The sequence below is a fragment of the Equus quagga genome, chromosome 13, assembly GCF_021613505.1.
Source record: "Equus quagga isolate Etosha38 chromosome 13, UCLA_HA_Equagga_1.0, whole genome shotgun sequence".
Lineage (NCBI taxonomy): Eukaryota > Metazoa > Chordata > Mammalia > Perissodactyla > Equidae > Equus > Equus quagga.
In genome coordinates, this window is record NC_060279.1 from 93,608,448 (window position 1) to 93,620,614 (window position 12,167).

At 47.8% G+C, this 12,167-nt stretch overlaps 1 protein-coding gene across 1 annotated transcript in view; it reads left to right on the forward strand.

The window, feature by feature from the left end:
* The first annotated feature begins 11,118 nt into the window (after positions 1 to 11,118).
* Positions 11,119 to 12,167, forward strand: part of LYPD5 (LY6/PLAUR domain containing 5) — a 5,316-nt gene continuing 4,267 nt past the window's right edge. Inside the window, exons 1-2 of the mRNA XM_046682168.1 lie at positions 11,119 to 11,148; positions 11,636 to 11,813. Coding sequence (XP_046538124.1) covers positions 11,119 to 11,148; positions 11,636 to 11,813 — 208 coding nt within the window. The remainder of the gene's footprint in view (positions 11,149 to 11,635; positions 11,814 to 12,167) is intronic.

The following is a 12,167-nucleotide window of genomic DNA, read 5'->3' on the forward strand; positions in this document are numbered from 1 at the left end:
CCTCCCTCTATCCACGCTCTTTGTTCGTACCCTTCTACACTGATTCTGGGCTAGCCTTGTGACTTGCTCTGGCAATGGGACATAAGCAAACATGACTTGCGCAAAGGCATGAAAAGCACTTGCTTGTGGGAGGATGCCCCTTCTCGCTGCCCTTCGGAACCTTGCCACTCCCATATGAAAAGGTCTAATTAGCCTGCTGGAGGATGCAAGGCCACATGGAGAAGAACTGAGGCCTGGCTGACAGCTAGCCAACCATCAGTCTTGACAGTGAGACCATCCTAGGTCATCCAGGCACCATCCAACCCACCGGCTGACCACAGACACAGGAGAGAGCCCAGCAGATCTGTCAAGTCAGCCCAAACCAGAAGAACAACCCAGGAGACACACAGAATCAGGAGTTAAATAAAATGCTTGTTGTTCTAAGCCACTAAAGTTTGTTTGTGGTTTGTTATGCAGCAGAAGCTAAATGATGCAAAAATATAGATAGCATCACAAATATGGCAAATGTCAATAATTTTGATCTAGATGATAGGTATATGGACCATCTTGGCACTAATTTTTCAACACTTCTGCACCTTTAAAATTTTTCACAATAAAATTTAGGAAAATAGCCTTTGTTTTCATGATATCATGATTCTCTGCAATTCCATATCATCTTTTATTTCAAAACTAATCTACAAAGCATTGCTTATAGTGAGTTGATTCAAAATAGTCACCTCTTGCCTTTTATTTAGAGCTTTGTTCAGCAAAAAGGAGAATATTTAATAATTCTTTATGAACATATTTTAGACCTGGATCAGAAACTACACAGTGCTGCCAAAGAAAGGGGATTATCGTGGTTTTGGGGTCTAGCACCCTTTTACATGTTTGCTATGATTTTTAAATCTTTTTTCTGTTGCAATAGTGGTATCTTTCTTCTTGGACCAATTTCTAGGTCTACAGTCTCATCCTAGAGTTGGCCACAAAGAGTCCAGGAGTTGTATTGAAGATTTCTTCATGTCACTCAGATCATTCCTACTTAATGAACAATCTATGATTTGCATTTCCAAAGCACCTCTCATATTTGTTTCCTACAGATCATCGAATGCAAAAAGGAAAAAGGAGACATTATCAAACTTTGTTTCAATTACCGGCTATGTTGAAATTGCTCAAACTCAACGAGATTCAGACTATCCACATGGATAGCCCATCCCTTTTCTGTGTGGTTACCCAAAAAACTGGCTTATTTTCTCCTGTTGCCTAATGTGTTAACACCACCAGAAGGACTGTCAAAGGAGATATGCACAGTTTTACCTAAAACCAACCATAAGGATTCAAAAGTACCATCAAGAAGCAGGTACAGATGAAGCATTTCTTTCTGGAGTAGACTCCCGCATAGATGTGCAATGAAACCCACTCTGGCCAGATGGTTTTGGAGGGATCAGATGGCTTCTTGGCCTCCATGTCTCTCCTCCAGCCACCCAGGCCCCCAGGATGTGGCTCTGGACCTGGGCTGAGCCATATCCACTCTGATGAGCAGCTAGGGCCTGAGCAGGTCAGTTTGATCTCTGGCCAGGTGCTGGCCCTAAATCCTGGAGTCCACATGGATGGACAGAGGGCCCACTGCCCTTGACCCTGATGTTTTGCCTTTGTGGAGCTCATAATGGGGAGCCTTAGGGGGATGGCACAGACCCTGAGAGGCATGAGCAGAGGTGATAATCAAACTATAGTAATATCAGGAACAAGGCAAGCAATGTACTCCCACTGATTCTATTCAATCTTGTACCATGCAATAGACAGGAAAAAGAAATAAACAGCATAAAGATTGGAAAGGAAATAAAACCATCCTTATTTGTAGATCATGTGACTGTGTACACAGAAAAGTCAAAGGAATCTACAATTAGAACTAATGAGTACGTTTAGCAAAGTTGGGGGATAAAAGGCCAATGTTTAAAAATCAACTATAGGTACGGCCCAGTGGTACAGTGGTTAAGTTCGCGTGCTCTGCTTCAGCAGCCCAGGGTTCGCGGGTTGGGACCCCAGGTGTGGACCTATGCACTGCTTGTCAAGCCATGCTGTGGCAGGCATCCCACATATAAAATAGAGGAAGATGGGCACAGATGTTAGCTCAGGGCCAGTCTTCCTCAGCAAAAAGAGGAGGATTGGCAGTGGATGTTAGCTCAGGGCCAGTCTTCCTCAACAACAACAAAAAATCAAATATATTTCTGTTACCACACAAAAGGGGGGCTCTCTGCCCCATGTGCATAAAAAGCCAATAATTACAGCACCAGCTTTTGAGAAAAGAAAAGGCTTTATTGCGAGCTTGACCAGCAAGGAGACAGGAGGCAAGGCTCTCAAATCTGTCTCCCCGATCCAGGGCTTGGGGCAAAGTTTAAGAGGTTGGGGGGAACAGGCTGGGAAGTGGAAGTGCTGGCGGGGCAGGTTTTGATTGGCAGGCTTTAAACATTTATGGTGAGTGTGGAGGGGGCTTTAACACTGGATCTTCCCAGACAACAGACCCCTCGCTTCTGATGAGAGTCCAGCTTTCAAGTTTTAGTTGTGTCCTGCTCCTCTGGTTCCGTGGGGGACAGAATCTTTGGTTCTGGGTGTTATTTCAGGTCAAGATTTTCTCCTCTGTGCATGCTCTGGCTACAAGACTTGCACTTTTTGGCTTGCCCCTGAAAAGCAACTTTAACATTCTGTTGATAAGATGGGGTCAGTTTGGGAGCCGGCCTGGTGGCGCAGCAGTTAAGTTCATATGTTCTGCTTCAGTGGCCCGGGGTTTGCCGGTTCAGATCCCAGGTGCCGACATGGCACCACTTGGCCAGCCATGCTGTGGCAGGCATCCCACATATAAAATAGAGGAAGATGGGCATGGATGTTAGCTCAGGGCCAGGTTTCCTCAGCAAAAAGAGGAGGATTGGCAGCAGATGCTAGCTCAAGGCTAATCTTTCTCAAACAAAAAAGATGGAGTCAGTTTGAACTGGTCCTAGAGGGTCCGTGGTCACATTTCTATAACCTAGCAAACAACTGTAAAGGAAATTTCAAAGCAATGTCATTTAAAATAGCATTGAAACTAAACTGTCTAGACATAAACATAATGGGAGCTATCCAAGCTCTACAGTAAATGCTATAAAATATTGGCCTTGGAAAATTAAAGACCTAAATAAATGAAGAGATGTATCGTATTCATGGATTGGAAGACTCCATATGTTTAGCCAGCCAATTATCTCCAAATGTATCTACACACTCAACACCATCTCAGTAAAATTCCTAGCAGGCTTTTTAAAATAGAAGTTGACAAGATGATTCCAAAATTTACGTGGAAAGGACCTAGAATAGCTATGATGATCTTGAAGGAAGAGGAGGAGGATTTATACCACTGTATTTCAGGGATATTCAAAAGTCAGTGTAGACCTAAGGATCAATCAGTCAATCAATGAAGTAAGCCACATGGCAATGAATGTGCCCAGACACCAATCAAACAGACCTAACGCTGACTCTAGGGCTGCGCAGTGTCTGGGAGGGCCGCCCCTGCACCGCCTGGTGGTAACCCTGTATTGCTGGGTTCTGGAGAGGCTCAGAGAAGCTGGTGAGGAGCTAAGTGGGATGCGGTGGTAGGCACTGGACTGCTGCCTGAGAGCTGCAGGGTCTTCAAGGGGACTGGCCTGGGTGGAGTGGCCGTGGCCAGGGATGTCGGCAAGAGACAGGAGTAGAGTTGCCAGATTGAGCAAATAAAAATATAGGATACCTGGGTCCCCCTGTGGTGTAACGGTTAAGTTCGTGCACTCTGCTTCAGTGGCCTGGGGTTCACCAGTTCAGATCCCAGGCGCGGACCGACACATCACTTACCAAACCACACTGTCAGGCGTCCCACATATAAGTAAAGGAAGATGGTCATGGATGTTAACTCAGGGTCAATCTTCCTCAGCAAAAAAAAGAGGAGGATTGGCAGTGGAAGTTCGCTTAGGGCTAATCTTCCTGAAAAAAAAAAAAAATACAGGACACCTAGTAAAATTTGAATGTCAGATAAATGACACATAATCTTTTAGGATAAGTATGCAGCATGAAATATTTAGGACATACTTAAAGTAAAAATGATCTGTTGTTTACCAGAAATTCAAATTTAGCATCTTCTAGTTTTTATCTGGCAACCCTAGGCGAGGGGAAGTAGAAAGGACTCAGGAAAGACGGGCTAGGAAGTGAGGGGGAAGGGAAGAGAGGCTGAAGACAGGGGAGGGGAACTGAAAGGATGGCTTGGAAAGAGTTGGAAGTTGGGGGGAAGCAAAGAGAGAGAGTTGGAAGAAGAGGGGTGGGCATGGGAGAGGCTGGGAAATGGTTCTGGAAGTGGAACGGAAGTGGCGGGGGGAGAAGGATGTGCCAGGAGTGGGGAAACAGAGAGTGGGGGAAATCTAGGACACGAGTGAAAGGGAGGTGTGAGGGCAGAGAAGGAGCATGCAGTGGAAATCCTTGGAGAAGTCAGGTAAGTTTGGCACATGAAGGGGACCTGGAGTACGCAGGAGGCTGTGCACAGAAATGGAGGCATCCAGCAGTCGAGAAACTCTTGTAAGTGTTCTCCCCAGCGTTTATCTGAGATCCCCTTGTTCCTCACCCACCGGTGCAGACCATGTGGGTGTATACCCTGGGGTGGCCCGAACACGGTCCAGCCCCCCTGAAATTCAGCCATCTCTGCTCCTACAATGACAGCATAGGAACCCTGCTCCCCACCCCAATCCTGACCCATTCCTGGAGCCCCCAGTCTCTTCAGTTCTCAGAAACCCGGGAGGTCAAAGAGAGCAGGTATGGCAGCTCCTGCCCTCCCCTCCCTCCCAACCCCCCATCCAAAAGGAGCAAAAGAAGCTCAGGAACGAGGAGGGCTTCCCTTAGGACACACAGTGAATGCAGGTCTCCTGGCCCACAGCTGATGACCTTCCAATGCCTGCCATCTTGAATTGCCTACCCCGATCCCAGTCATCCCTTTAGATGGTCCTAGAATCCACTCCTACCGAATCATCCCCAAGTCCTGCTCCTCCTGGTTGTAGATTCTTCCTAGAATCCACATGAACCAATTCTACCCCCACTTCTGCCCCATCTGTGTGTGGCTTTCCAGTTACCACGTATTGTTCGTGTTGGGCACTGCACAAGAGCACTACACCTGAGCAGATGCCACTCATATCAAAGACATCTTTATTATTTTGAAAACATTTTTAAAAAAATTTTTGTGTATTGTGTTATTCTTTTGCTGACTGCAAAGCGATTTATAATTTATTGCAGCCATGTTCCAGCAGGTGGCAATAAAGTGTCTTGTTCCAACAGGGTTGGTAGGCACCATTCCTCTTCCACTTACAAAGGAGAAATCAGTTTGAAAATGGAAAGACGTTGTTGATGTCATATCATCTAAAACAGCCTGTGCTTCTAAACAAGGAGCTGCTTTTCCACCTGATTCACAGAGGATGTTTAAATAAAGAAAATCGCACTAACAAAATAGAGGAAGATTGGCACAGATGTTAGCTCAGGGCCAATCTTCCTCAAGCAAAAAAAGAGGAAGATTGGCAACAGATGTTAGCTCAGAGCCAATCTTCCTCACTCCCCCACCCCAAAAAAATTCTAAAATAAACTATTAACCCTATCTGACATCTATTAAGAAGGAAAAATAATCAGGATTAGAAAATGGAAAGCTGTTATAAAACTACCTGGATCGTTGAATACACTTTTGTAAAAAATAAGGTGGCAAGGGGAAAGAATTTCCACAGCTGTTATTTCAGCCAAATGTCGATGAATCCAGCTCCACTGGGGATTGACATGAATCTGCTTCCTGCCTCCACGTAAACCACGAAGAATAAATTTTGAGAAATGACTAGAAGAGGGGGAAAATGAAGAATCCTTTAATTAAATGTACTGTTTGCCAAACCAGGTACCCAGCCATCTAACTTGAATAATAGACTCTTAAATTTAAACTTAAAATTTGAATATTTGGATATTAAATTCAAATTTAAATGAAAAAATGATTCACTTTATGGAGGAAAATTGGCACAGATGTTAGCTCAGGGCTAATCTTCCTCAAGCAAAAAAAGAGGAAGATTGGCAACAGATGTTAGCTCAGGGCTAATCTTCCTCAGCAAAAAAAGAGGAAGATTGGCAACAGATGTTAGCTCAGGGCTAATCGTCCTCAGCAAAAAAAAAAAGAAAGAAAGAAAAAAAAAAAAGATTCACTGTAAACAAGAACATTTAACTTCCAAAAGATGGTAATGGTAGACAGGAATGTTGTTTTGACAAATCCTTCCAACTGGGGAATAAACTAGCAGATTCAGATGACTTTATTTCATCTCAAAGGAACCTGTAATTAATCACTATTTCAAACTCTGGGGATGGAAAAAATACACTAAAAAAGAGAATGAGTGGAGTGTGATGGCTGCTGAGATTTGCCACCAAGATCTGTTCAGGAGTGAAGGATGTGCCCCTCTCAGGTGCTGCCCCCTTGGAGACAGCCTCAGCTGCCGAGATCCCACGCGCCAGAGCTCCCCTGGGGTGCTCTGACCCCTTTGTTGGCACTGAATCACAGCCCAACATCTCCGTCTGCCCAGTCCTCATCCTCGATTCCTTTCCACAGCTGCGAGCCCCACCATCCTGAGAGCAGATCTCCACCTGACAGCTAGTCTGGCCTCCCAGTGAGCCACACAGAGATCGGCAGCCTTGATCAAGCATTTGAAAATGAGGGGCATACCCACCGTGGTGTGCAGCATTCAAAGTTAGGGTCTGATTTCGTATATATCCAAAAGAATTCAAAGCAAGATCCCGAACAGATGTTTGTGCCCATGTTCACTGCAGCATTATTCACAATAGCCAAGAGGTGGAAGCAACCCATATGTCCATCCACGGATGAATGCATAAACAAAAGGTGGTATATGCATTCAGCGGAATATTATTCCACCTTAAAAAGGAAGGAGGGGCCGGCCCCGTGGCCGAGTGGTTAAGTTCGTGTGCTCCCCTTCGGCAGCCCAGGGTTTCGCTGGTTTGGATCCTGGGCATGGACATGGCACTGTTCATCAGGCCACGCTGAGGCGGCGTCCCACACGGCAGAGCCAGAAGGACCTACAACTAGAATATACAACCATACACTGGGGGGCTTTGGGGAGAAGAAGAAGAAAAAAAGAAGATTGGCAACAGATGTTAGCTCAGGAGCCAATCTTAAAAAAAAAAAAAAAAGGAAGGAAATTCTGACGTGTGCTACAACATGGATGAACCTTGAAGACATACTGCCGAATGAAATAAGCCAGATACAAGAGGACAAATACTGTATGATTCCATTCACATGAGGCGTCTAGGCAGTCAGATTCACAGAGTCACACGGGAGCAGGGAGGGTGCCAGGGGCTGGGGGAGGGGCACTGGGGACATGCTGTTAAATGGGTCTAGAGTTTCAGTTTTGCAAGGTGAAAAAGTTGCACAACAATTCGAATATACTTAACACCCCTGAACTGTAAAAAAAAAAAAAAAAATTAAGATGTAATCTGAAAAAGAAATATTGACGCTACAGGCAGAAGTGAGGTGAAAATAACAAAAGAAAATATTGGCGCACAATATACGTGATTCTGTTTTTGGCAAGGCAGGGACCGGGGTTCCAGAAGAAAACTCCACAATTCTGATAACGGACGGAAGAACGTTTATGCAGAACATAAAGATTGGCAGCAAGTGATGTCACACACTACTTAGGGGATGACATTTTAAAAATCACACAAATCATTACAATTATAGCATGTTTGATTAATGGGATTATTTTGAATAAGGTAAGGAATACTGACTATTTCTCAATAATTTGGGTCACAAAGCCTGCTTGCAGTTGACGAGTCAGTTGACAATTACTGGTATGTGGGTAGATTTCCAGATTGCACCTATTCCTACAGGTAAACACTTCGGGGAATTTTGTGCAGTAGATGCTATAACCGGAGACAAATGATACATACATTTAGTAAACTGCTTACATAACCCAAATGTGGAAAAACATTTGAGAGGCCAGGTATTTGCAGCTGTGCACAGAAATGGAAAGGTGCATGGAAGCTTATGGAATACAATAGAAGATTCTTGAAAAAATTCTAAAGCGTTTAATAGACCCAGGTGGACACTCAGACACCAGGCAGCTGAGGACATGGAAACAGATGCTCTGGCAGGCGGCTGGCGCTGGGACAGAGACATGAGGTGACACCTCCTGGACCAGCCTCCTTTCTCACCTCCTGGAGAAGCAAATCCTTGTTCTGCACATTCTTCAAACTGGATAACAAATAATGCAGCAGAAATTTCTTCATATGCCACTGAATTTTTAAATATCTCTCCAACTACTCTTTGGCTTCTAATAAATGTTGGGATGTATTGAAAACACGTATATGAGAAATAAGTCTGAAACTATTCAATATACAAAGAGAAAGCGGATCTGATGGCAACATAGCACTAAATGGGTGACACCTCTTAGAAACTGTTCGAGATATTCACAGAGATTTGCATCTTAGAACATAAGCCAAAGCTACACTTTGAGAATCATCTACTTTTAAATGGTGTTTTAAGTGAAATTGATATTTTGAACAAAATAATGCAAGAATCCGATTATTGCCCTTCCAAGTATCAAAGTGGGGAAAGAATGACAGATCAGTGACAGGTTAGAAAGTGTCGAGTCCAGGTGATGCGGCATCCTCTTCTCTCTGCATTTGTTTGTGTTTGTTTGAAAATTTCTACAGTGGGGCCAGCTCCGTGGTCCAGTGGTTAAGTTCGTGCACTCCGCTGCGGCGGCCCAGGGTTCGGATCCCGGGCGCGGACATGGCACCGCTCGTCAGGCCACGTTGAGGCGGCGTCCCATATCCCACAACTAGAAGGACGTGCAGCTAAGATATACAACTATGTATGGGGGGTTGGGGAAGATAAAGTGGGAAAAAAAAAAAAAAAGATTGGCAACAGTTGTTAGCTCAGGTGCCAATCTTCAAAAAAAAAAAATTTCTACAGTAAAACATTTTAAAAATAGCACCCTAATGGCTACCACAAAACATCCTCATTTCCCCCCAACCCTTAAATAATTAATCATTAAAGAGCGATTGTTGAGCCAGCCCTGATGACCTAGTGGTTGAAGTTTGGCACCCTCCACTTTGGCGGCCTGGGTTTGGTTCCCCAGCGTGGAACCACACCACCCGTTTGCCAGGAGCCATGCTGTGGCAGCGGCTCACATGGAAGAACTAGAAGGACTTACGACCAGAATATACAACTATGTACTGGTGCTTTGGGGAGGAGAAGGGAAAAGGAAAAAAAGAGAGAGGGAGAGAGAAAGACTGGCAACAGATGTTAGCTTGGGGCAAATCTTTCCCAGGGGAAAAAAAAGAAAAGTGATTACCAAAAAAAGAATCTGTGGATTCACAGGGAGCTCAGAGTTCATGTTGTACGGCCCTCTGTGGATGCAACAACTCTGCCAAAATCTCTCCACCTAGGTCACTGGGTCTCCAGTTGATTACGTCCTGCAATGGGGGGCTCCCTACCTGATAACTCACAGCCCCCAAAGGTACCTGAAGGTTACCAGAGTCAAAACCACACAGACTCCCCCAGCCACTTACACATACTCTCACACACACACTCTCACACTCACCACACAGACTGGGCTGCACACTCTTCATGCCTCAGTCTCTGAAACGGTGAACCACTGTGAACACTTCCAAGGCCTCCACCTTCCTAGGGGCTGCAGAAAACCCGGCTCCTTCCGTAGCCAGTCTCCACCCTGCAGGGGCCTTTAGCTCCACCCTGCCCCTGCGTGACCAGCTCCAAAAAGAGAGCCTGGGACAGGAACAGGAGAAGCAGGAAGAATAATTGGGATGCAAAACAGGTTCGGGGAAGCGAGGCCTGACGGGAGGGGCCGGGATTTGGCAAGAAGAGGGTAAGGGAGGCTCTGCCAGTGAGTGTCCATAGCGCCCGGGTGTCTGCTGTCAAAGAAAATGGCACCAGAGTTAAACAGGCACGGGAGGCTTTATCGGAGACTATGGCGGCTGGGGAGAGAGACTGAACCCAACTCCAGCGAAACGAAAGGCAGGAGGATTTTAATCACCAGATGGGCTAGTGGAAAAGTGCTGGAGGAGGAGAGGAAGGAGGCCGGGCCACGGGACGCGTGCAGCACACTGAGTTATTCCTGAGTCTGCAAATGTTTTTTCTCTGTGATCAGGCCATCTGTGTTTGCTAATTGTCGCTCATTCAAGCTGGGCGCCTCCCTCTCCCCCCCCACCCGAGCCTAGAGTTGGGGCGCTATCTTCCTTGATAATGACATTTCAAAGGCAGGGCCCCCAAGTCCTGGAGGAAAACATTCCCAGGTTGTAAAACCGGCTAGAGGCGGGGAGATTTCCCCACATTTCAAAGGGACCGAGAAAGAATTTGCAGTGACAAGTTTTCTAAAGGAAATGCTCTGAGTAAAAGGGGCGGGGGCGGGGGGGGGGGGGGGGGGGGGGTATCGCCAAGAAGAAATCTGTGTAAAATTCAGTCAAGCTCAGGGGACCGTTAAGGTCATCCTGGTCACCGCCATTGTGTCAACCCTGTCCCATCCCTCTGTGGGTGTGAGAGTCTAGGTCTCGGCACCGCCTGGTGCCCACCCTGCTCGGCACGGTGAGCGGGTGTGATCCCAGCAGGGGGCTCCTCCAAGAGGCAGGTCAGGAGTGGCTGACCTAGGGTCTCTGTCCAGCTCCAACTGCCCACAGGGGCATCCGTCTGGATGACCGCATATGCCCAGTGTCTGAGTGCCAACATGGGTCTGTCTGTGTCCTCAGGGGACAATGGGTCCCTCTGGTTGTCTGCCTGTGTCTCTATCTCCTCCAACGGTTTTTAATTCATTCATTTAATAATCTAATAAACATTTATTAAATGCCTTCTGTGGGCGTGTCCTGTTCGTCGGGGTGTCCCTCTTCATGGCTGGGCTGGTCTGTGTGTCTACAGTGACATCTGTCCACACTGGTGTGTCTGTCTTTCTGTATCCCACATGTAACTGCCCCCTGGGGGTCCCTGTCTCCCTGTCACTCTCTCTCTCTGTCACTCTGTTTCTCTCTCTCTCTCTGCCTCTCTGTCTGTTTGTACGTCCATTGATTCATTCATTCATACAACATCGCAAACATCCCCTGAGGCCTGTGATGCGGGAGATAGACACCAGCCCAACCCAGGTGAGGAGGGCTGGGAGACAGGGAGGTGCTTGAGGCTGAGGTGGGTGGGAAAGTGGGAGCGATGGGGGTCAGAGAAGGCTTTGTGGAGGCGTTGTCTGCATCCCTGGGGCTGGAGACGTGGCCCCAGGGTTGGAGGCTGCGTGTCTGAGTGTAGGGTGGTATACGTTGGGGTGGTGGGAGAGAAGAGAAATCAAGAGACCATGTGTGCCAGCCTTGGACTAGAACACATTGCGGGGTTTGGGGTCGAAAGACAGCCTGCAAAACACAATGTCCCCCAAAATTAAGGGTTACAGGCCCCTGGTTCCTCCTCCCTCAGATCCAGGAGTCTGGGCCCCCAGCCCCTCCTCCCTCAGATCCAGGAGCCCAGGCCCCCAGTGCCCTCCTTCCTCAGACCCAGGGCTCACCACGGCCCATCATGATTACCTAGGAGGAGTCAAGTCCAAGCAAGGGCAGGCGGGGGTGGAGGAATCCTGGCCAGGCTGGGTAGCCGGGATGCCTGGGGCTCAGCAGGGAGAACCAGCCAAGCAGAAAGCAGAGCAGGAGGAGCTGTCCTCGGTGTCTCCCGGAGCTCCACGACCTGGCCATGGGAGTCCCCAGGGCCACCCTGCTCGGCCTCTTTGGGGCTGTGCTCTGCCTGACAGGTACCCAGACTTCTGAGTCCAATGGTAAGAAGGGCTGGGGGCCTGGACCCCTGTGTCTGAGGGAGGAGGGACTGGGGGCCCAGACCCCTGGGTCTGAGGGAGGAGGGGCTGAGGGATGAACCCTGGGTCTGAGGGAGGAGGGACTGGGGGCCTGGACCCCTGGGTCTGAGGGAGGAGGGACTGGGGGCCTGGACCCCCGGGTCTGAGGGAGGAGGGACTGGGGGCCCAGACTCCTGGGTCTGAGGGAGGAGGGACTGGGGAATGGACCCCTGAGTCTGAGGGAGGAGGGGCTGGGGGATGGACTCCTGGGTCTGAGGGAGGAGGGGGCTGGGGGCCTGGACTCCTGGGTCTGAGGGAGGAGGGGCTGGGGGCCTGGAC